This window comes from Peromyscus leucopus, chromosome 3 (genome assembly GCF_004664715.2).
Source record: "Peromyscus leucopus breed LL Stock chromosome 3, UCI_PerLeu_2.1, whole genome shotgun sequence".
In the NCBI taxonomy this organism is placed as follows: domain Eukaryota; kingdom Metazoa; phylum Chordata; class Mammalia; order Rodentia; family Cricetidae; genus Peromyscus; species Peromyscus leucopus.
Window position 1 is genome coordinate 87248186 of NC_051065.1, and position 25231 is coordinate 87273416.

Below are 25231 nucleotides of genomic sequence, written 5' to 3' on the forward strand. Positions count from 1 at the left end.
CTAAGGCAAGGTCTCCCATGGGGAGTCAGCAGGGCCTGCTACATTCAGTTGAGGCAGGTCCAAGCCCCTCCTCCCTGCACCAAGGCTGCACGAAGTGCCCCACCATAGGCACTGGACTCCAAAAAGTCAGCTCATGCACCAGGGAAGGTTTGATCCCATTGCCTGGGTGTCCCCTAAACAGTTCAAGCTAAACAACTGTCTCGCTTACCCAGAGGGCCTAGTCCAGTACCATGGGGGCTCCTCAGCTATTGGTCCACAGTTCATGCATTTCCACTAGTTTGGCTGGTCGTCTCTGTACATTTTCCCATCATGATCTCGATGTCCCTTGCTCATAGAATCTCCCCCCCCCACCTCTCTCTCAATTGGACTCCTGGAGCTCAGCCTGGTGCCTGGCTGTGGATCTATGCATCTGCTTCTATCACTCACTAAATGAGGGCTCTGTGATGACAGTTAGGGTATTCGGACATCTGATCACCAGAGTAGGCTGGTTCAGGCATCCTCTCCACTATGTTCATAGCAGCATTATTCATAATAGCCAGAAACGGGAAACAACCTAGATGCCCCTCAACTGAAGAGTAGATTAAGGAAATGTGGTACATATACACAATGGAGTACTACTCAGCAGAGAAAAACAATCACATCATGAAATTTGCAGGCAAGTGGATGGAACTAGAAAATATCATCCTGAGTGAGGTAACCTAGACTCAGAAAGACAAACATGGTATGTACTCACTCATAAGTGGATACTAGATGTAAAGCAAAGGATAGCCAGACTGCAACCCACAGCTCCAGGCAGGTTAGCTAGCAGGGAGGACCCTAGGAAGGATGCATGGGTCGCCCAGCGAAGGAGAAATAGATGAGATCTACATGAGCAAACTGGGGGTAAGGGGGGGTTAATGGAGGGCAAAGGATGGGGGATGAGAACACAGGGGAACGGGAGGTTCAAGCCGGAACAGGGACAGAGTGGGAGAGCAAGGAAAGAGATACCATGATAAATGAAGACATCATGGGAATAGGGAGAAACAGAGTGCTGGGGAAGTTTCCAGGAATCCACGAGGATGACCCCACCTTAGACTACTGGCAATAATCTTGTACTTCTTTCTAATCCTTCTTCTATTTCCCAAGTGCTAGGAATATGGTGGTGTTTCACCACAACCACCGCAATTATGTTTTTATATATATTAGCAATGAACAATTCAAAATTGAACATACACATGCCATCTACAAGGAAGGGAAGAGAGAGACTGGGAAGGGCGCGAAGGAGGAAAATGCAGTCACATGCGCATCTGCTTCTGAAGTTTCCTGGAACTGATCGCCCTGGAGGTGAGAAAGGCGTGCTTTGGCTGAGTTTAGAGACAAGCAGGGCTGGGCATCATGGTGCACTGCCTTAAATCCCAGAACTCCGTAGCCAGAGTCAGGCAAGTTCCAGGGCAGCCAGGTCTACAGAGCGAGAAACTGTCTTTAAAAAAAAAAAAAAAGACAAGCAGGAAGCAGCTGCGGAAAACAAACACATTAAGGTTTGATCTAGTCAGTTTCAGGGAAACAACATCTGGTCATAAGAAATAGAGCAGAAAGGGACACAGTGTGAAGCCTTGGCCTGAGTTATTGGTTGAACTGTATTACAGAAGTGGACAGTCTGGTTGGTGGTGTGATGGAGCCCTATGAGAGACGCCCAGTGGCTAGACCACACTCCACTGGGCTCAATATACAACAGCTGGATGTAAGAGAGTTAACTGAGCAGTCAAAAACTTGAGATACCTAGTGTCCAGACACAGCCCAGTCCCAGGGGAAGCCACAGGAACCCTGAACACCACATCTGACAGGAGCATTAGCAGCGCCCAGGTCTCCGGGTTATGTGTTTTATGCTCCAGATGTGCCCACCCTTCACAGCCCATTACAGTTTAGACAGCATTTCTGATGCCCTGTGCTCTCCTCCAGGCTGTGTGGATTCCAGGTCTTTTCCTTTCCACACTTGAGACCTCCTGCTCTTTGAAGAACTTAACCGGTCTGTGGTGAAGTCACCCCAAATCCAATGTTCTTTTGGTCATCTCCACAAGGAGCAGGCCAGCTCCTATGGGTTAGGGAAGCTCAGTCTGAACTCAAAACCCTCTTGCCTCGACCTCCTGAGTGCTGGGGTTAAATATGCCCATCTGCTGCTGGTTTTGAAGCTCCTGGTTAACACGTGCAAGTGCGAGCGCACGCGCGCGTGTGCACACACACACACACACACACACACGTACATGCACATCAGGCCTCTGGCCTCTGGTTCCTGGCCTCTTCCCTCATGCCATGGCCCCAAAATGGCAATCTGTGCGCTCCTGCCTCAGCCCAAGAAACCCAAATCGGCTCCTGCCCCTCCCAACTTGGAGGACAAGTTGGCCTCTGCCAGCCTGCAGAAGGAAGGAAGAGAGCAGAAAGAGCAATTGAATGAGTACAACATGAAACAGACAGAGTTGATGAACAAGCCAGTGAGGACATTTTTGAAAGTCGAACAGAAATATAGCAAACTCCGCCAACCATTTTCTCAGAAGAGGTCAGAATAGATGGCCAAAATCCCAAAATTTTGGATAACAACATTTGTCAACCGTCCACACGTGTCTGCACTGCTTGGGGAGGAAGACGAAGAGGCCCTACTTCACTTGACCAGAGCTGAAGTGACAGAATTTGAAGACATTAAATCCGGTTACAGAATAGATTCTTATTTCGATGAAAATCCTTACTTTGGAAATAAAGTTCTCTCCAAAGAATTCCATCTGAATGAGAGTGGTGACCCATCTTCAAAGCCCACTGAAATCAAATGGAAGTCTGGAAAGGATTTGACAAAGCGCTCAAGTCAAACGCAGAATATGGCCAGCAGGAAGAGGCAGCCGAAGAGAAGAGCCAGAGAGCTGCTTTACCAGTTGACGGACCGCTCTGGGGCAGGTGCAGCTGAGTTAGGAGAGGTCCTCAGAGACGGCGATTAGCCAAACCCCTTGCAATGCTATTGGGTTTCTGAGATGGATGACGAAGGAGAGGCAGAAGATGATGATGGTGATGGTGAAGAAGAGGAAGGCTTGGAAGATACTGATGAGGAAGGGGATGAAGATGAAGGGGAGGAAGGAGAGGAGGATGAAGGCCAGGATGACTAACGCAGAAGACTGATGGAGTCCAACCCTGTTTTTTCTTTTCTTTTTCTTTTTGAATTTTCTCCAGTCCCTGGGAGCAGGTTGCGGTCATTCCCCCCCCCCCCCCCCCCGCTTGTGCTCAGTCGCCCTGGTTTTGAGGTCCCTCTTCTCAATACCATGGTTCTCAACCTATTTGGGAGGAAATACCTTGAGCAAAATACAACAGAAAAGAATCTCCATTACCCACACAAATTACTATTCAATTTATTAAGTTTATTCCAGAGGTACAACTAGGAAAAACACATGGAATGCCCCACCCCCGGCTTTAGATCTCAAAGGTGCCTTTGAACTCACTGTGTCATTGAGCATACCCTTGAATTCCTGATCCTTCCATTGCTTTCTCTTAAGGGATGGGCTTGGAGGTGCACGCTACAGCACCTAGCTGAACTGGATATTAGCCCTGAGGTACCTTGTATGGATACAAGCCAGTTTCAGGGAAGAAGTCACTGAATTGGGGAAAAAAAAAAAAAACACCACGATTTCAAATCAATTAGAAGTGCTGTATTGTTGCATCCACCTGTAATCCCAGCACTCGGGAGACAGAGGCAGAAGGATAATTCCAAACCTGAGGCCACCCCAGGCTATATGGAGGGACTCCAATGCAGGCACACACATACCCTGCCCCCTCCAGCAGACATCAACAAAAATTCCATTAGAAAAGAAAGGACATCTTTTTCTTTCTTTTTTGGGGGTGGGGGTGGGGGTGGGGGTTCAAGACAGGGTTTCTCTGTAGCTTTGCACCTTTCCTGGAACTCATTCTATAGTCCAGGCTGGCCTTGAACTCAGAAAGATCCACCTGCCTCTGCTTCCCGAGTGCTGGGATTAAAGGTGTGTGCCACCACCGCCCGGCTGAGAGGACATTCTTTTCAATGGAAAACACCAAAACAAAGGAAAAATGTAAAATAAACTTCAGTTACAGGTGTGGATGGTTTGATGTCCCTGATTCTCCACTCCAGTTATAAAACTGCACCCATTTGAACAAAAACTAAACTCTCAGACCTCTGAGGTGCAGATTTCTGAGTCATAAAATCCTCTGGGCTCTTTGAAAACATCTGTTGAGATATCTTTTAGGGGTTTATTGGTGTATTAGATTCAAACCTCCTTTTGCATTTTGAAAGCTCACATAATGTTTATTTTTAGCCAGCTCCAACTCCACTACTCTGCTGCCCTAAGAGAGAATTCGGTGGCCACTCTAGTATGTGTTAACAGACAGTGACATCATTTCGAAGCAGGAAACGGCTCTCGGGTTACCATCAAATTGACCTAAGCTTCAGAAGGATTACAGGACAGACCTCTGCTATGTGTGGGGATGCCATTCCAGCTAAATCAAAGGTAACTGCGAGGTCTGGCAGGCGCTTGTCATCAGGTAAGAGAAGGAGTTGTCATCCTTGAGTCAGGACGACATTCTCCAAGCTTTATTTTCATTTCAGGTTAAAGGTCAGCCAGCAAAGCTCTTCCCAGTGGTCTTTATTTATGCTTCTCAGAGTTGGCATGGGGAAACGTCTTGAGGAAGAGGGATGGCTCAGGTGAGTGTTCCATCTCCCAGCCCAGGTGATGACAGACACAAGGCCTTGTGAAAGCCTCGCTTTCTATAACTGTGCATGATTGTTCGTTCACAGGCACACCAAAACTCGCCCTCTTCATTACTTCCTCTGCCGAGAGGTGTGTGCTTCCCATCCCCCCTCACTCCCCTCTGAAGGACAGGTGAGGAAGTACTGGTGCCCCTCACTGGCCATCTTGGTGAGGCGATTGGGCAGTGGTTCCCAGAAAGTCTTACCTGATAACCGATGGGTTAATAGTCATCCATACTTGTGCCAAAAGATGGTTTTTACTTATTCTGATGACTTGGGAAGAAGTGAGGTCAGCATCTTAAACAGCAAATCATAATGTCAAAGGAGTGGTGGGGACATTTGTGGACAGTGACTGGACCGTATAATCCATGTGACACCACTACTTCCTCCTCCTCCTGCTCCTCCTCCTCCTTCTTATCTTTCTTCACCTTTTTTCCAAACAAGGTTTCTCTGTGTATCCCTGGCTGTCCTGGATCTCACTCTGTAGACTAGGCTGACCTCGAACTCACAGAGATCCGCCTGCCTCTGCCTCCTGAGTGCTGGGGTTAAAGGTGTGCGCCACCACCCAGCCCCACAACTCTCTGAAAAAAAGTGTCTCTTCTGGCTTAGAAAGAAATATTTTAGAAATTATCACTCTGGTCCCCCTCATCTTAATCCTTTGTCGTTTGGGAACAGCAGAGAAAGTGCCGTGACAAAGGTGTGGGGCTTGTGTTCTGTCCCTTCCATCTTTGCAGAATCTGAAACGTCATCTCCACTCTTCCTTCAAGTCTTGTTGGCAAGATCACATCAAGTGCCTGGTTAGAGTGTCCCATCTTCTCCCTCCGCTACAGAAAGCCTGTGATCTGCTCCCCTACAACCAGTGCGATCGATCCGTAGTTTATAGGTGAAAACAGCTGAGGGAAAACCGAGTGCAACCTTCAGTGACACCATCGATTACAGTTTAAAAATCCCCAGTAAAGTGGGTAAGGGCACTTGCTGTTCTTCCAGGGGACTGGAGTTCAGTTCTCAGGACACATCTGGTGGCTTACAACTGCCTGTGACTCCAGCTCCTGGGGAAATCCAATACCCTCTTCTGGTTTCTGCAGGCACACACATATACACACTCGCGAATATACACACAAACACAAGCACTCATGCACACAGATTTTCTTTTTTAAAAACAACAAAAATCTCAGTCAGGGCTGGAGAGACGGCTTCACAGGTAGCAGTAGTTCCTGCCTTCTCAAGCTGGATGACCTCAGTTCAATCCTGGACCCCACAGAGTAGAGCAAAGAGACAGGACTCTCCTAAACTGTCTTCTGAATTATGTGTGCATGCGCTTTCTCTCTCTCTCTCTCTCTCTCTCTCTCTCTCTCTCTCTCTCTCACACTCACACACACACACACACACACACACACACACACACACACACACTCATACAGAGCAAAGACGGTGAGAAATTACACTTAAGGAATACTCAGTAGGGACAGCTTCACACAAAGTTGCTAGCCTCAGCCCCCTCGGTCTCTTCTTCAGTCTTGAAAATATTCTTTTTTCAGATTTAACACATTTTTGAGCCGAGTGTGGTGTCTCATACCTGTAATCCCAGCACGTTGGAGACCAAGGCAGGGAGACTGCTGAGAGTTCAAGGTTAGCCACAGCCATATAATAAAAGTCCATCTCAAACAGCCAATCGAACAAGTGAACAAAAACTAGCACTTTGACCAGACAAGATTTGAAATGCAAAGGGACATTTCAGTGCATTTTACTTTTCTGGTTTGTTCGTCGTCGTCATGGTGGGAATCAAATTGCTAGGTCAGGGAGCTGCCACCGAGCTACGCCTCTAGCTCAGGAGACGCATTTTCACACGATCAGCAGGCAATATTTTGCCTATTTTGAATCAGTTGCCACTAATATGTTCTTCCTTGGTATTCAAACAGTACAAAATACCACCGATACAAGTAACATCTCATGTCTTATTTTTCTGGTCAGTTTCCTCTAAATTCTCTCTGTAAAGATTTTCAACAGTACAGACAGGCTAATGTCAAGCAATGAAACCTGGCAGGTGTGTATGTGGGCAAAGCTGTCTTCCCTCTCCTCCTCCTGCAAGCGCCGGTCACAATAGGATCAGAACCGCTCACTTCTCTTCCTTCCTTCCACCTTCCACCTGAGGAGCTGAGATCACTCTTTTTAATTACTATTTTGCTTAGACAGAAGGCATGAGTTTCACTGTGACATTTCCATACACACACACACACACACACACACACACACACACACACACACACACGTTCTTTCCTTACCCAAAACACATTCCCATGTCCCATCTCCCCTCTTGCTGATCCCCTTTCTATTTCCCATAGTGCTCTCTTCTATTTTCATAATGTCTTTATTTCATGACTCTCTTGTTCTTTGCACGCCTTCTTATATTTCCCTTTCTACTTTCATCACAGAGACAGAGACAGACAGACAGATGCACACACACACACACACAACAACACACACACACACACTTGAATCTAGTATTTATTTCTCTTCATTCTTCTATATTTATGATCTGTGTCTTATGGGCGATCGGAACAGGACTTGTCAAAGCCAGGTATGGCGGCACACCCATGGTCATTCAGGAAGCTGAGGCAGGAGGACTGCTATATGTTTGAGGGAGGCCTTTATTACACAATGAATTCTAAGCCAGCCTGGGCTACAGAGCAAGACCCTGTCTCAAAAGTGAACAACAATAACATACATTTTAATTTCCAGGTCTATCTATTTTTAAAAAATTAAAATTAGGTAATGATTTAAAAACATTGTTTTGCCAGGCAATGTTGGTGCATGTATTTAGTCCCAGCACTCAGGAGGCAGAGGCAAGAGGATCTCTGTGAGTTCGATGCCAGCCCGGTCTATAAAGGGAGTTTTCAAGACAGCCAGAGCTGTTACACAGAGAAACCCTGTCTTGAAAACCCAACTAACCAAATAAACAAACAAATATTGTTTTTAGGGACTAGAAAGATGGCCCAGAGCTTGAGAGCTGCTAGCTGCTCTTGAAGAGGACCTGGTTTTAATTTCCAGCACCCATATAGTGGCTCACAGCTGTCTATAACTCCAGTTCCAGGGAATCTGATGTCCTCTTCTGACCTCCCCAGGGACCAAGCACACATATATCAAACAGACATACATGCAAGCAAAACATTTATACGACAAAAATAAATTTTAAAAACATTTAAAAGCTATTGCTTGCTAAATGCTCAGTACTTTCCAGGCCTCGCCACATTTCCTGTCACATCTTTAAGCAATTTGGGTCTTGCTTTCAACATTAAATTGTTTTATTATTTTAAATCATGTGTATGAGTGTATCATGTCTGCATGTGGGAATGTGCACATGAGTACCAGTGCCTGCAGAGACCAGAGGCCTCAGATACCCTAGAGCTGGATTTACAGACAGTTATGATCTGCCTGGTATGGGTGCTGGGAACCAGAGTCTAGTCCCCTGTAAGAGCAACACACACCCGTACCTCCTGAGCCATCTCTCCAGCTCCTGTTACAGCTTTTACGTTTTTAAAATTTCTCTGTTTTCCTCTTTATTCTGTACCAACATTCTCAGCCCTCTGCTGCTCATCTGTCTTGTGAGTAGCTAGTAGTGCTCATCTTGATACTTAAAACTCTTTCAGAGAACATAAGTCTGAGAGGTCAAAGGTCTGAGAGGTATTGGTTCAGGTATGCTCTGCTTCAGAGTCACAGATTTACATAGCATCCCAAGATGAGCTCAAGCCATTTTTATCTTCCAACTTTGTAGTTCAGATAAGAGTTCGTTTTTTTTTTTTTTTTTTTTTTTTAAGCTGGGTGTGGCTTCACATGCCTTTGAATCTAGCACAGAGGCAGGTAGATCTCTGTGAGTTTGAGGCCAACCTGGTCTTCCAGGACAGCCAGGGTTATGTAGAGAGACCCTGCCTCAAAAAGAAAGAAAGGAAGGAAGGAAGGAAGGAAGGAAGGAAGGAAGGAAGGAAGGAAGGAAAGAAGGAAAGAAGGAAGGAAGGAAGAAAGAATTCCTTTCTATCCCAAATCTTACCCTACCTCTCCTTCTCATCAGTTCCCCCCTCATTTTTCTCTTCCTTTCTTCCTTCCTTCCCAGACCCCTCACATTCTCCCCTTCTTCCTCTCCCCCCTTCTAAAATATAGATTGATGCATTTGTACAAAGTACTCTGTCATTATTTCTACACCTGCCCTGTAGCATGGCTCTGGCATCTCCCTGCCCCCACATCTGTGGAGTTATACAGGCGCATACCTATTGCTCATGGCTTTTCACCCAGGCCATTTGAAAACAATATTTTTTATTGATTCTGATACCTTGCTCACACATCAACAACTTGCAAACAGTTGCTTTATGATGTGTGTGTGTCTCTAAAATAGCATCCCCTTTTATTTATAAAGTTTTAAATAGGTGATTATGCTCCCAAACCCAGCAATGTCTGAGTCACTAGGTGCAGGTGAGAGACTTGAATGGGTATCTGTCCTAGAGAGTTAGCTCAGCAGGAGACCCGCAGTTGCCATGTTCTTGGCCCTAGCTTCAATCCGTAACTCTAGAACCAAAAGAAAGAAATGAAAGAACCTAAAAGCAGATTTTCTCTCCTGGGTGGGTGTAGGGAATCAGCATTTTAATCCTCTTCCTGATTTTACCAAGGGACCCTGAAGCACTGGTTGACAAATTAATAAACTCTGGCTGGGAGGAATCAACCAAATTAAGTCTAGAGTTAGGAAGAACCATAAAATTACGTTTGTCATCAACTTCTTCATTATCATTACCATGGACATCATTGTCATGAGAAAAAAATGTATGAGGTGCCTTTTAAATGAAAGACAGTCACCAGTCTCAAAAAATAGAAGCAAAGCAAAGAACTATGGGAGTATATTGCCATGATCCATATATATTGTATATATGCATTCTATTGTGTATGTGTGTGCATATGTGTATATACTGCATCATGTAGTCAGACCTTACAGAAAAATCTACTCACTGCATCATATTCTATAATAGTATATACACACATGTATACATATATGTATATTTGAACCTTATACAAAGATATATATATGACAGAGGCCAGGAAACTGATGAAGTCACTGTTAATTTAAAGTCAGCTAATTGACTGTGTGTGAGAGACACAGGCTGAATGAAGACCATGGTGACATCTGCCAAATCATGCATCCAGACAGAGATGGTAAGGGTTTCTGAACACTTTGATTTATTTATGGCAAACCAAAATGGAGTTTGAGAAGGTTGGGAAAACCCAGAGTGCATGGTCCTTGATGGTTTAATATGAGAATGGAAGCCCTTTATTCAGGCTGGTACATCTGAGCACAACTATTCACTGTTGTGTACCCAAGGACTTCTTGGCCACACAAATCAGACAGTCATGACGAGTCCAGAAGTCTGCCGATATTGTCAGATATGTTAAAAATGGGTGAATTCTTTTTTTTTTCCCAATTGTTTGAAACGTTGGCAAGTGACTATTTCATATTAGTGTTCTAGGTCTTTTTTCTTTTTTAATTTATTTATTTTATATGTATAAATGTTTTGCCTGCATGCATGTCTGTATGCCACATGCCCATAGAAGTCAGAGAAAAAAGACGTTACAGATGGTTGTGAGCCATCATGCAGCTGTGAAGAATTGACCTCAGGTCCTCTGTAAGCCAGTGCTCTCAACCATTGAACCATCTCTCCAACCAAGGCCAGTCTTTGTTATGTAAATTTTAGGGAACTGAACTCAAGGTTTCCAGTATGCTAGGCTGGGTGAGCACATGCTAATGAGCTATATTCCCAGCCCCAAACTTTTTTGAGATAGCAGAAGACTTATCTCTTTAGCAGAAAACGTCTGAGATCACATGCCTGAGTGAAGATTTGCAAATTAGCATCAGCCTGTCTTTAGATAACTTTTACTCATTTGAAAGGCTAAAATAGTGGACCAGGTTACGTTAGTTCACCCAGGTATGACAATGTGACCTTCAGCACTGGAAGACTGGGTACAGGATAGTCTGGGCTCCCTGGGTCTCTTGGTTCTCCACGTATGACTTTCTCTTTTGATACTTTTCAGGTGTAGGCATCCAAGGTTCATCCTGGGCCCGAGCCTAGGCTTATTCTCAACTTTTGTTTGTTTTGGGTACACCACTACATGAAATACTTGCTCATCATGCAAAAGCTTGCTCTCCCAATTGTCCACTCTACTTCCCATTACCAGTCATAAATATTTGGTAAAGCCATAAATATTTGGTAAGCGAAAGAATGACCCCTCCAGCCAGGGCAATTTGGCATGCTTGCAGTCCTAGCACTCACAAGTCTGAGGCAGCTGGACTGTGGAAAGTTTGGGCCAGTTTGAGCTACACTGTCGGGGGTCCGGGAGGGTTCAACCTCAGTGAGCATCTCATTTACTTGATGAAGGGAGACGAGTGTGAGGACTATAGAATGCCAGCTAAACAGCCAGGTAGGAGATAGGGCTAGAGTGCCTGGTTTCCAGTTTTCAAAAATCACATTTATTTATTTTAGTCACTCTGTCTGCCTGCCTGTCTGTCTGTCTGTCTCTGTTTACAATTTGAGGGAGTCAGTTCTTGCCTTCCACTGTCATAAAGCTGGTGGCAAGCACCCTTACCCACTGAGCCCATGATTTCCACTCATGAGTGTTTCTGTAAACACCAATGCTACGTAAAATGCAGCGTTGGCCTACGCTGGCCAATGTGTTTAGTGAAGAGCACCAAGGCCATTTTCAGTGCATGTGATCCTTTCCTCCTCTGGAAGTAGGTGGCGAAGCCAGCACACCAATGTGCGGTGTTCCTATGATACTGCAGATTAATGGAAGTAATAACTACGTTCCATAAGACACTGCTCAAAATGACAACATCCCGTCAGAGTCTGCTGTTGCTCAGCCGCCTCAAGGAGGTGACGAGAATGTCAGGGAATAGCAGTGGAAGCCTGTGAGCTATCTTCCCTAAGTGGAATAATTTCCCCAAATGCCACAGCTTATATTTATGCAACAATTAATTGTCTTGATTATATCCTATTGTGGAAGGGTGACTGGACAAAACATTATTACAGGGGTCTTGTAGTTGTTGGTTTTTTTTTTTTCTTTCCGAGACAGGGTTTCTCTGTGTAGCTTTTGTGCCTTTTCCTAGAGCTCGCTCTGTAGACCAGACTGGCCTCGAACTCACAGAGATTCGTCTGCTTCTGTCTCCCGAGTGCTGGGATTAAAGGCATGGCTACCACACCCGGTTTGTATTGTAGTTGTATATATATATTTTTTATATAGGGTCTCACAGTGCAGCACTCTGGCCTCAAATTCTGGATCCTCCTACCTCAGCCTCCCCAGTGGAAACTTTAGTTTCAGCACTCTTCTTGCTCTGATTATTATTTATTTGTTTTGTTTGTTTGTGGGCTTTTTTTTTTTTTTTTTTTTAACATTCTCAAACTGTAGCCCAGGCTTATGACAATCCACCTGCCTCAGCTTCCTCCATTTTAAACATAGAGATGCTTTAAAAAAATTAATTTTGACAGGGAATAACCCAAGCTGTGACTAGTACTAGCTTTATGTTTATAGAACCAAAATGTGATCAAAGGTATGGGTGTGTATGTTACGCATGCCTGTAACTTCAGCACTTAGGCGGTAGAGGCGGGAGGGTCTGCCCCTAAAGGCTATCCTCAGTTACACAGAGAGTTCAAAGCCAACCTAGACTACGTGAAATGAATCTCTCAAAATAAAATGAAATGAAATAAAGAAAATAGATAGAAAAGCGTGACTTATTATTATTATTATTTAGCAAAGGATGCTGTCTAGTCACACGGGGAGGTACTGTAACAGCAACCAAAGGTCGGTAGGTGGCTCTGCTCCTTTCAAATAAAACTAAGGTTTGCGAAAGACAGCAGGAACCCAACCCACTGGGTAAATCCTTTCATCAAAACAATAAACAATACTCTGCAATGGTGGCCTCTCGTTTTGGAGGACTGAAAATTATACCCAGAAGAAACATGGCAAACTGTGTGTGGGTAATCAATTTGCTAAAAGATTAGGGAAAGTACTATATTCTGAAGAATATCAGTTACTAAAGAGAAGATGGATTCAACGTTTTCGTAACTAACTGCCATTTAGAATGAAAGAAAAGTTAGTGCTGAAACCTTTTGAACATTCATTTACCTGAAGCTAATACTTTTGGTCACTTTACATAAAAGTTAGATGTTTAAAGTTTGTGTGGGAAAAAAAAGCTTGCCTCTAGGTTCTCAACTTTTACTTGGACCCTGTTATCTTAGCTTTACACTTAAGAAAAAATAGCCAGCAGGGCATAATGACATTAAAATTGCTTTCCAACCTAGTTCATAGTTTCCAACTTTGCTAGCTTCCCAGGAGAGATCTGCCTAACACCAAAGAACTTTATTCCAAACCCACTGGAAAGATGGGAAGCCGGTTTTTGTTTTTATCTAAATAAAGAGCAGTGTATTTTAAGCTAAAATACAGTTAAGGGGTCATAATTTCTTTTTTGTTCTAGACTCTTCCAAGAACGTCAAAGACGCAGGCAGGTGTTTTATAGTTGCAGGGCTTCCTTCTGGTTTCAGAGAAGATAACCATTTACGTTTGAGGTGAGATATAAATTTTAGACACTCAAGTTTGCTAAATAGTTTCCATTTTAAGTTTAAACATTACATGACTATTTATTTACTCGTTTATGGGAAAGGGGAGCGGGTGTCGCCGCGGCGCACTTGTGAAAATCAGAAAACAACTTTCCTGCGTCCGTTTTCTCGTTGACTCCAGGGATCAAACTCAGGGCTTTAGGTTTGGCGGTAAGCGCCTTTACCTGTTGAGTCGCCTCGAACCACGGACCTGTATTTTTTTTTTTAAAAGAGGTGAATTGTTTAAAGTACAAAACTAACACTATCGTGAATAAATGCTAGGGCGGAGGTTCTGAAGTAATATTTTCAGCGGTCAGACTGTAATCCGAAAGTAGAGAATTAAAAAAAAAAAAAAAGCAACCAATTACTTCTCCCCTCAAACAAGAGGTTTTGGATCTGTTTTTATCGAGAACACATTTAGGAATACTTTGAATGATAAAAGAGGTTATTTTCTCGCTGTCGTTTTGAATTAGTAAGTAACGATTGCGCGGCACGTGGGTCGTCACAGTATTTCACTAGTTGTTTTCCCGGTGCCAGAGAACTTCTTTAGAAAACGAGGAGAAGCGGAGAATAAAACAAGAGACCCTTGGCTGTAAGCGATTCTTGTACGGTTTAAATTACTTCAACCTTTGCGGCTTTTAAATGTTAATTCCAAACAACAACAACAACAACACACACACACACACACACACCTTTTGAAAAATAATACCACACACCAAAAGTTGGAACAAATTCGGTGAAAAAATGAAGTGTTTCCGAAAGTCAATAAACATACAGTTTAACTAGAAAGATGAATCGCCACCAAAAGAAGAGACGAGAGAACTATTTCACTCCTGGCCCACAGGGTGCCTTTTCACATATAATATTTTTGATGACAAGGAGCCGATCGGTCGAGACTCAACGTGAGTGCTGTACTGAAGGTGAAAAACGCGCGATCACCGCCTTTCCCCCTTCCCCCGCCAAAGTTTACAACTTTGGGACTTGTTAGAAAAGGAACAGCCTTCCAGTTGGCGAGGTCTCTCTTCTAGGTTCAGTACTCCGCATTTCGTAGTAAACTGATCGCACGGGGGCTAGAATGGGAAGATGGAGGGGAGGCTGGGATGGATGGATGCCGAGACTGGAGGACGCGAGGGCGGGATGAAGGAAGGATGGAGGGGCGCTTTTCACCTTGACTCGGGAGCTGGCTGCGAGACCAGGACAGGCGGGGCACGAAAGGCTCCACGCTGCTCCGGGGCACGTGGGGCGTGGCGAGGGCGTGGATTGCTCAGCCGCCCAGCCCCAGCAGGCCCGCAGGTATAAGAAGCGCGGTCGCCCGCCCTTGGAGAGCTCCCTAGCGCTCCAGATCGGTACTCACAGCCGAGGCCGGGGCGGGCCTTTGGGTTGGTTCTCCTAGGGATGCTCTCTCCGAATCGCCTAGGCCAACCCCGTTCTCCCAAAGCCGCGGCCGCGCCGCACCAGCCCTCGGCCACCGACATGGCCCTGTACTGCAGCGAAAACTTCGTGTACTCACAGCCCGCCGCCGCCGCCGCGCCCGGTGCGCCCTCGACCACCAGGGCGCCCTACTCGTTTTCCGACTACGCCGCGCCGCCCGCAGCGGCCGCCAACCCCTACCTGTGGCTCAACGGGCCCGGCGTGGGCGGCCCGGCCTCCGCTGCGGGCTACCTGGGCGCCCCGCCGCCGCCCCCCGGAGCAGCTCCCGGGCCGTTCCTGCAGCCCCCTGCCGCTCCGGGCACCTTCGCGGGCACCCAGCGGGGCTTCGCGCAGCCCTCGGCTGCTGCTCCCGCCTCGCCCGCCGGCTCGGCAGCTCCGGGCGAGTTGGGCTGGCTGTCGATGGCCAGCCGCGAGGATCTGATGAAGATGGTGCGTCCGCCCTACTCGTACTCGGCGCTCATCGCCATGGCCATCCAGAGCGCTCCCGAGCGCAAGCTCACTCTCAGCCACATCTACCAGTTCGTTGCCGACAACTTCCCTTTCTACCAGCGCAGCAAGGCCGGGTGGCAGAATTCCATCCGCCACAACCTATCACTCAATGACTGCTTCAAGAAGGTGCCCCGCGACGAGGATGACCCAGGTGAGATGGCAGGACAGGTCCTTCCCGGCTGGGGAGGACGCGGAGCCGCGCGCACCTGCGGGTGCTGCGAGCCGGAGCCCAGTATTGGGAGTCGTGTGTGCGGCTAGGTTGAAAATCCACACCGGGTCTTCTCATCACTGGGGAACATGTGGGGATAGATCCGCCCCAACCTGGTCTGATAGGGATGCGGGAAGTATCAGATCTTACAGAGGATACGGTGAACTGGGTCCCCTACACTCAGGGCAGAAGTTGGTCGGCTAAAGAAAAATAAATAAATAAAAAATCAGGGGTTGGGGATTTAGCTCAGTGGTAGAGCGCTTTCCTAGCTAGCGCAAGGCCCTGGGTTCTGTCCTCAGCTCCGGGGGGAAAAGAAAAAGAAAAAGAAAAGAATTAAAACCCTCAAGGAGGCCGCTGCAAGGGACAGCTTAGTTACTGGAAGTAGATTGGGAGAAAGAACAGGAGGCAAGGGACTCTCAGAAGCAGGGTGTTCTATCAGCTGTTGAAAACGATGAACGAGAACATTGGGCCTCCTTTGGATTCCTGAGGATCTCACCGCGTCCTTACCTATTCACTTAACTTGCGGTCATTTAATGATGAAAATCCGAAGTGGAACAACTGAGAGGTTTAGGTAAATTAAGAAATAAATGACCCAACTGTCCTCCCACTGGTCTAAACCCCATCTCTTGAGTACAGAAGACTGCATAGGTCTTCTGAGTGATGTTTCACCTGGCAGAGGGGGAAGTGGAGAGACGCTTACAAAGAAACGGACTCTTGCTTGAGGCGTTTTGAATGAACCCAGAACAAGGAAAATGAGATCTAGGAGTTCTGTTTAAATGCTACCAACGTCCTTTGTTGTGTTAGGGGATGGAGCCCAGGGCCTCAGACCTGCAGGGGATTAGCCCTCCCGCTGAGTTGCGCCCCTAGTCTTGCAGACATGGCTCTGGAGCAGTGTTTTCCAGTGCTGTTACTGTGTAGCTGCAGACCACATTTAAAAAGTTAACCTGTGATTAGGCATAGCGAATTTTGTTCCTATAATCCTATCATGTCGGAGACAAAGGCTGGGAAATTAGGAGTTCAAGGTCAGCTTCACAGCCTTTCTCTTTTTTCAGTTTTTCTAGACTGTGTTTCTCTGTGTAGCTTTCGTGATCTCACTTGGTAGACCAGGCTGGCCTTGAACTCAGAGATCCACCTGGCTCTGCCTCCAGATTGCTAGGATTAAAGGCTTGAGCCACCACTGCCCGGCCACATCCTTTCTCTTAAATCTCACAGCCTGTGTATATTTTACAACACATTTTAATTTGGACACATTTCAAGTGTCCTAACAGCCATTTGTGCCCAGCAGTGACACTTGGACAGGACGCGCAGTTTCTGAAGATGTACCTTCCCAATTTAGCCTCAAACCACCCAAGATTTTTTATGTCTGTTGTTACACGTATTCCTTTGAACTTAAATTCAAAGAGATATTGGTATCTGGAAATTTTTTTTTTTTTTAGGACAAAACCCAGTGAAGGTCAGGAGTATAGCTCAAAAATAGAGCACTTGCCTAATTTATTGAGGTCTTGGGGTACCCCCTAGCACGGAGGAGAGAAGGAAGAAAAGATTCATATACCAAGATGACCTATACAGATAGTTACAGATACTGTGTGTCGGTATCTACAGAGGCAGCCAGATCTGAGTTTAAGGCCAGCCTGGCCTGCAGAGTAAGTTCTGGGATAGCCAGGGCTACATAGTGAGACCCTGATTAAAGAAAAAGAGATATTATTAAATTTGTAGCTGTGGGTCTTTCCCCTTCCCTCGTAGGAGGGCATTTTCTACAGAAGGCACGTGTTGGGTGTTTTCAACGAGTGCAGAATTTCCCCAGTGGACAACTTGGTTTTACAGGGACACACCCTGCTCAGATGAGTGTCCGTTCCCAGCTTCCTGGTGCGGCAAACAAGCCCCATCCGTGGAGTTGTTAGAGCTTGATTGCTCCGGAGCACAGTTCATCATTTTGTGATTGCTTTTTTCAGGGCGATTCTTTTTGGTTGTAGGAGTTGCATATATTTCAGAAAAAATTGTAGTGAATACTGTTCAGGCTGCTTGCCCTGTGCCAGCTAAGCTACTACGCTAAGGTATCATGTAAGCCTAAGTTACTACGTGTTAACTTACCAGCCGCCTTATTTTAGAAAACAAATGGAAGCTTCTGTTTTACCATGCACCAGACTTTCATGATTTTGCAAGTCTACATGGTTTGGGACTAGAGTAAGGGAAAGTGGTGGGTGACTGTAGTACGTGCCTCATAAAATCGGTTTTAGGGTGTAAGTGGTGGGGCTACTAAAACATAGAACTGACTAGGACAGCCTATTCTGAATGTCTCCTTGCTAGTGAAGTAGGTAAGGCCTCCAGAAGAGGATGGCATGCCTTTGATCCTCAGCATTGTAGAATGGGTATAGTGGTGCATGCTTGTGATCCCAGAGAGGGCGACCGCAGAACCAGTCAATTTAAGGCCAGCGTGGGGTACATGAAACTGTCTTCAAACTCCAGAAACAGGCCCTACTTGACATAGCTTATAATATTGTTATTCTGCCTAATTTATATATTTACTTTATCATAGGTGTACATGTATAGGACAAAGAATAGGATTGATAAGATCTGCTGCTGTTCGTGATTTCAGACACCCACTACATTGTCTTGACAACTTAAGGGGGACACTCTGTGTACAGGAATAAAATTGAACCTAAAAGCTGGGAGTGGTGGCACATGCCTTTAATCCCAGCACTCGGAGCCCTAGGCAAGTGGATCTCTGAGTTCAAGCCTAGCCTGGTCTACAGAGCAAGTTGCAGGACAGTCAGGGCTACACAGAGAAACCCTGTCTCAAATATAAAAAATATAACCCTCATTAACTCTTTTTTTTTTTTCTTTTTTCCTCAGGAAAAGGTAATTACTGGACTCTAGATCCAAACTGTGAAAAAATGTTCGACAATGGAAACTTCCGTCGGAAGCGAAAGCGCCGTTCTGAGGCCAACAGCAACCTCACTGCAGCTTCAGGAACATCAAAATCAGAAGGGCTATCCTCGAGACTAAGAGCGAGTGGGAAGCTGGAAGGAGGCAGCCCCTCCTCTGCGATGAGGCCATCCCAGTCCCGGAGTCTCCAGCAGACGACGCCAAGAGTACCTCCTCCTCTCCTGGAGCATCCATCCCGTGCCTCAACACGTTCTTCAGCAGCCTTAGCACGCTAAGTGTGAGCCCCAGCAGCCTGAGCACCCAGCGAGCCATCCCAGGCAATCACCGCCACCTAGGGGGCACCCAGCTGCCCGCCAGCACGTTCCCCAACACCTCCACCCCAGGCAGCTCTCCAGACTCCGTGCAGCTGAGCACTGTGGGTGGAAGCAGCCAGCTGTCTTCCTACTACAGCCCGTTCCCTGGCGGCAGCGGCGGCGGCGGCGGGGACCAGAGTAGTCCCTTCAGCAGCCCTTTCTACAACTTCAGCATGGTCAACAGCCTCATCTACCCCCGGGATGGCTCTGATGTGTAAACAGCTCCTCAAGACTTCACATGTCCACTTGAGATCCGTTTTGAATGTAGGCTCAGGAAGTCTGGGGTAGGGCTGAGCTTCATTGATTTCTGTGAGCCCCTGAACGATCCTACATTCCGCTGCCTATGCTCACATTAACCAGAGTAGTTCTTAGACTCCTGCAAGCTTTTCTAGGTTTCTCTGGTTGTGTGCCTCTCTGGAAATAAAAGGCACCTTACTCAGTAGGTAAAACTCTGTGAGAATGGCATCTATTTTATTATTCACTTGTTTATCAGAACAGCAAGCTCAAATGTATACAGGCAGCTGGTTGGGGAAAAAGGCCATTGAAGCTATGGGTGGGAAAAATTAAAGCTTTTGGCAGCTGGAGGCACAGGGGATTGACCAGCTGGTCATTTCCTTCATAACAGCGTTCTGATTTTTCATGGAAAGCCAGATCATCTGGATTTTTTTTTTTTTAAATAAGAAAACTCCAATTTTGTATCCTTTGCCTCTTCTTGTATCTAGGGTATGCCACAAACCCTTTCTGAATCCAGCTCACAAGTTACAAGTTACCTCTGTCTGGACATGGTAGGTGCTTATTGCAGAGATTCTTTGTGCCAAATGTTCTGTAGATCTGGAATGTCAACTCAGTTACTTCTCTACACAGTAAGTCTCCTTGTGTTCCAGGATACTGGGTCTCTGACACCATCGAAAGTACCAAATTCTGTGTGGAAAATAGGTATGACTATCTTTCTGAGATGGTGGGTAATAATATACCAAGGTCACACATAGGAAATAATTGGTTCTCAAACATGCCAGCCTCATAATTGACGACAGAGTATCCATGGGATAAGGTCTGGAGACCATTGTTTTAGTTCCTCCTGGTAAACCTGGCATCCTGCCCCTTTTAGCTTGTGTCCTAGGTATTTATTTCATTGACAGTGAAATCTTACAGGTTCTTTTTGTTTGGAATTTTGAGACAAGATTCTGCTTAGCCCTATGTAGACCATGCTGGCCTTAAACTCACAGAGATCTACCTCTGAGACCAATCTTACAGATTTGAATTCTTTTAAAAGTTGTATGTATATAATAAATCTGTTTCACCACCACCTCACTTCTGAGGTGACTTCATTTGAATAATTTTTTAGTGGGGAGAATCTAGCACAGCATCATACAGGAAGGAAATGCTTGGTCATCATTAGTTGAACTCAGAGAGCGCTGCTGACAGACAGGAATGATTTGGATTTACAGGAACAGCCCACCACTAAATTGAAGGTAATATTCTACAAGCTCCCATGACACTGTGTTCTTTCTTAATATTGATATGAGACAGGAACCTCATGAAATTGTAGTGGGGGGCCACGGGGAATCCCTGTGGTGGTTTTTTTTTTTGTTTGTTTGTTTTTGTTTTAAGATAGGCTTTATGCCCCCTGTATATTAGAACTCACAACTTTAGTTAAAATTTTTTAGAAATGTATGGAAATTTTTAATGGCCTCTTGATGTACAAATTCTATCACCATTGCTTATTAATTGTTATGCAAAAATATAACCAAAGAAACTACTCGGCCTCAAACTTGGTGCATAAAATTTTTTTCTTAATATTTTTGTATGTGAAGAATCATAAGGACTTTTATGAATATTTCTAACACAACTCTATATTTGTAAATTAATTTATAATGTCTGCTGGAGCTGCAAAGATTTTTTTTCCCAAGAAAGTACTCTGCATGCTAAGAATAAACTCTTCAATGGGATGACTCCTGGCTTTTGTGTTACTGCCTTTCTGACCTCAGTGTCTTTCTTGAAGCAACAAAAATGGACGACCTGTCACTCAAGCCATTAGAGGGACTCTGTTGAGTACTTGACTTTGCACATTGACTTTGCTCCACCTAATCCCAGGTCAAAGGGCTAGAGGAAAAGTTACCATTCACGAAGGGCTTGGGGCATGAGTGTTGGGTTTGTTTATACTGCAGAAGCAGTTCTGTTAGAAGCTACATTTGAGCTGGGATGGATGGGCCTCAGTAGTAGAGTGCTTGTCTAGCTTTCCTAGGATAAGGCTCTAATTGAGGGTGGAGGACAGATTAAGCTGAGTTTTGGTGCACAGTAGTCCAAAGAAAGTATTCTGAGGCTGCCGTTTCATGGAGCTTTCCAGGGTGAATGTGCTTGGGAAGAAGGAGCCACAGGCAGCCCATTTCCAGGGCTGGAGCAGGAAGTTTGAACTTGGCCCCACCCAGAAGTTCTTTGTTTAGGCTGCCCCGTGTATCATGGGAAGCCTATTAGTCCCAGAGGCATACCCACACAGTTGAAATACCTACTCTAGGTCACATAGTCATTTTTTTATTAAGAATTTTTCTATTCACTTTACATACCACAGATCCCCCCCCCCCGTTCCCACCCCCCCATCCTCCCCCACCACATAGGGTCATATTAACTCAGGTAAGAACCTTTTACTTAAACTTCTTTAAGGGGATCAAGTGTGGGGTTTAGTTGGGAAGAAAGGAAAACCAGATCAAAATGTGTATTAGAAGGAACTAGATCTGGATAGTTGATTGACATTGAACACTGGAATGATAGCATTGTGAGGACCTATTGCCTGCCTTTGAGGGGTCAGCAAGGTGACAGATCCAGCATGAAATATACCAGGGTGTGGCTCTTGCCAGCCATCTGCTTAAGTAGCAAGGAAGTTGCTGGGGCCTGGATGGTTCCGGGTCAAAGTGCACCAGCACCCAGTTGCTGCAGACTTGTGCGTCTGTGATGTTTTCTGCCTTGGAACCATAGAAAATTTTAAAGTGGGCTAGACCACACTTTGGGTGGCTTGCAACAATCCGGAGAACAGAATGCCCTATAATAGGTAGCTAGGGTCCCTGGGGAGTGAGCCCGGGCTGAGGCTGATGTGTCTCAGCTTTCTGTGGCCTGCTGTGCCCTTTGAAATACGGTAGGGCAGGAGAATTTGGGGACCTATTAAGTAGGTTTTATGCTTCCATCTTTGTACATATATTTTGGGTTTTGGAAATAGTCTTTTGAAGCCTAGACTGGCCTTCAAGCTGACTCACTGTATAGCAGAGGCTGACATTCCGTTTTGCTCATCCATTCCCTGAATGCTGCGCCACCATGCTCGGTTCATCTTGTCATTTTGAAATCCTCCATCACTCTTGAACTTCCTGAAAGAAGGCAGCTGAGGAGGCTCTGAAAACAGCTTTGCAGCCTCCCCCTCTCCAGCGGCCAACTGTGCTCCCGAACCCCTCCCAAGGCAAACCAAGGCAGGCTGAGAACACAAAAGACTTCCCAAACTTCAGAGGGGATTCCCAGGGCCTTCCCTGCCTTCGGAGGCTTGAAAGCACCTGTCCTTAGCCTGGTTGGCTTTTGTCTTTTTTTCCTACTGTTTCTGGGGCTAAAACTTTGAGGTCATTAATGAGAAAGAAACCCCTGGTGCTCTCACAGGGCAGGAGGTCGGCTGGCTTGTAGGCCAGAGCCCGGCTTTGGCTTTGCCTTTGTCATGGAAAGCCGTCAACTGGGGCCTGCGGTTAGGTGGGGTTAGGCTGGCACCGCTGAGGAAAGGAATTTCCTGCCAGATTTGGGAACAAAACACAAAGAGGCCGAACAGACTGGTGCCCTCCTGAATTCCTCTCCAGGAGGCCTAAAAGAACGGCCTTTTATCATGTTAAAAAAGGCAAGTGTCACCATTGACCCATCTGTAAGGTGGCATTGTTCAAACACCTATATGACTAACTTCTCACCCTATCAGCCCTAACAACAATGAATTAGTTATTACCTGGCTTGGGAGTTTCTATAACCGGGGCCTGAGGGTTGATCTAAGTGGCTGCCTCAGCAAGTGCTCAAACCAGAATTCAAAATGAGGCCATTGGGGTTGGAGAGATAGCTCAGGCCTTTAATCCCAGCACTTGGGAAGCAGAGAGGCAGGTGGATTTCTGAGTTTGAGGCAGCCTGGTCTACAGAGTGAGTTCTAGGACAGTCACGGCTACACAGAGAAACCCTGTCTTGAACAACAAAGCAAAACATGCCCCCCTTTTTAAAAAAGTACATATATTGTTCTTAGAACGAGGTTGGGTTCTCAGCACCTACTTTACTCACAGCCGGAACTCCAGTTCCAGGGGATCTGATGTTTTTTTTCTGACATCCTTGGGCTCCTATACATGTGATGCACACACATACACACAAATATTTTGAATTTTAAATTAAACTGTGATGTCATAGCTGATCACATTACACTGCCAATCATTTCAAAAAGAAAAGTAACTTTCCCAAAACCACACAGCCACACCAGGGACCTAGAATCCAGTCTTCTGCCTTCCAGTTTGGTTAGTTTCTGTTCCAGGAATTTCCTTTGTGTGGACCCTGAAGTTAAAATTTGAGTCTGGGTTGTCTCTTCATGGACGCAGAAGTTTAAACTGTGAAAAGTCACTTTTCCTTTGGCATACCTCGCCCTCAGAAGCAGCCCACAGTCTAGTCAGGAGTTCCGGGTCTCTGGCTCTGAAGCCACTCAGGAAAGCCAGACACTGGTAACAATGATTAAGAACCTTGGACCCTAGCTGGGCATAGGGGCCCACACCTTTAATCCCAACACTCAAAATGCAGAGGCAGGCAGATCTCTGGGAGTTCCAGGTTAGCCTGATCTACATATTGAGTTCCAGGACAGCCAAAGCTACATAGTGATATCAAAAATAAAAAACAAACAAAAGGACCTTTTTGGACCTATGGAAAATTTTTCCACTGATTTAGCAAACCCCCATCCCCAGGCACCACATCCTGCCCTGGGCTTTTTTTTTTTCTTTCAAGATTTTTTTAAATTTATTTTACATACCAACCACAAATCACCCTTCTCATCCCTCCTCCCGCTCCCCAACCCCAGCCTTCTCCCAGTCCCTCACCCACCCCCCATCCCCTCCTCCAAAAAGGTAAGGGCTCCCATGGGGAGTCAGCAAAGTCTGGTACATTCAGTTGAGGCAGGACCAAGCCCCTCCCCCTGCATCAAGGCTGGGCCAGGTGTCCCACCATAGGTAATGCTCTCCAGAAAGCCAGCTCATGCACCAGGGATGGACCCTGATCCCACTGCCAGGGGCCCCTCAAACAGACCCAGGTACACAACTGTCTCCCGTTATGGAGAGGGTCTAGTCAGGTCCCATGCAGGCTCCACAGCTGCCCGTCTAAAGTGTGTGAGTTCTTACGAGCTTGGTTCAGTTGTCTCTGCAGGTTTCCCTACTCATATAATCCCTCTTCCCTCTCTTCAACTGGACTCCCCGAGTGTGCTGGGCTTTGAGGGTGCTGAGATGACTGTGATCCAGTTCCTGAAGTCACTGTTTGGAAGGAAAGTCAGCCCCTTGGGAAACCCAAGAGGGATCGAATAACGATTAGTAGAGTGCTTGCCTAGCATGCATGAAGCCCTGGGTTCGATTCCCCAGCACTGCATAAACCAGGTATGATGGCCGACATCTGAAATGCCAGCACTCTAGAGGTGGAAGCAGAAGATCAGATGAACATCATCCTCCAGATGACAGCGAACCACAACGCACGCATCTCTCCCTTCCATGCTAGAATCACAAGCAGGCATCAGCACAAGGATTCTTCCTTCTCTTCTCCAAGGATGGAACCAACTGCCACTCCATTCACTTTTAACTCCCTGCATCATTGTCAACCCATACCCAGGCCTAACACAGTTATGTAAACTCCCTGGCGATGAAATGGAGGACAGCAATATCTACTTCACATGGTTGTCAGGAAAGCTGACATACTAACTTATAAGTAATCTATGTGTTAGCGGGACCCTGTCTCCACTCACTAAGCCTCCACTTGTCTCTTCTCAGGAAGTTGTCTGTAAGTCAGGCATTGTGGTATGCACATGTCATCTCAGCCCTTGGAGAGGGGAAGACTGGAAGGTGGAGAGTTCAAGACCAGCCTAGGCTACATAGTGAGGCCCTATCAGGATGAGAATGAGAGACTGTGTGTATGTGGAAGAGGGGGTACTGAATAGATGGCCCAGCAGCTAACAGCACTGGTTTGCTCTTCCAGAGGACCAGGGTTAGATTCCTAGCACCCACATGGTGGCTCACAACCATCTGAAACACCAGCTCCAGGGCATCTGATACATTCTTCTGGCCTCCGTGGGCACCAGGTATGCATGTGGTACATACACATACATGTAGGGATGGTCTGGCCCATGTCCCACCAATTTGCTTGGCCTCTCTGCATCTCTTTGGCCCGAGGATCACTGCAGCCTCCTCACTGGGCTTCCTTCCTCAAGTCTCAGGCCCTAGCCTCCCTCCCACCTTCCGTTCCTCCCTGCTGTGGT

General features: G+C 46.2%; 1 protein-coding gene and 1 pseudogene across 1 annotated transcript; both read left to right on the forward strand.

Moving 5' to 3' along the window:
- The first annotated feature begins 2289 nt into the window (after positions 1-2289).
- LOC114684875 lies at positions 2290-3128 on the forward strand (annotated as a pseudogene).
- An 11574-nt stretch (positions 3129-14702) lies between these two features.
- Foxi3 (forkhead box I3) lies at positions 14703-20615 on the forward strand. The gene is given in 3 exon segments (XM_028859424.2): positions 14703-15433; positions 18344-18555; positions 18558-20615. Coding segments are annotated over 3 exon segments (1278 nt in total). The 5' UTR covers positions 14703-14757; the 3' UTR covers positions 18948-20615.
- The last annotated feature ends 4616 nt before the right edge of the window (positions 20616-25231 follow it).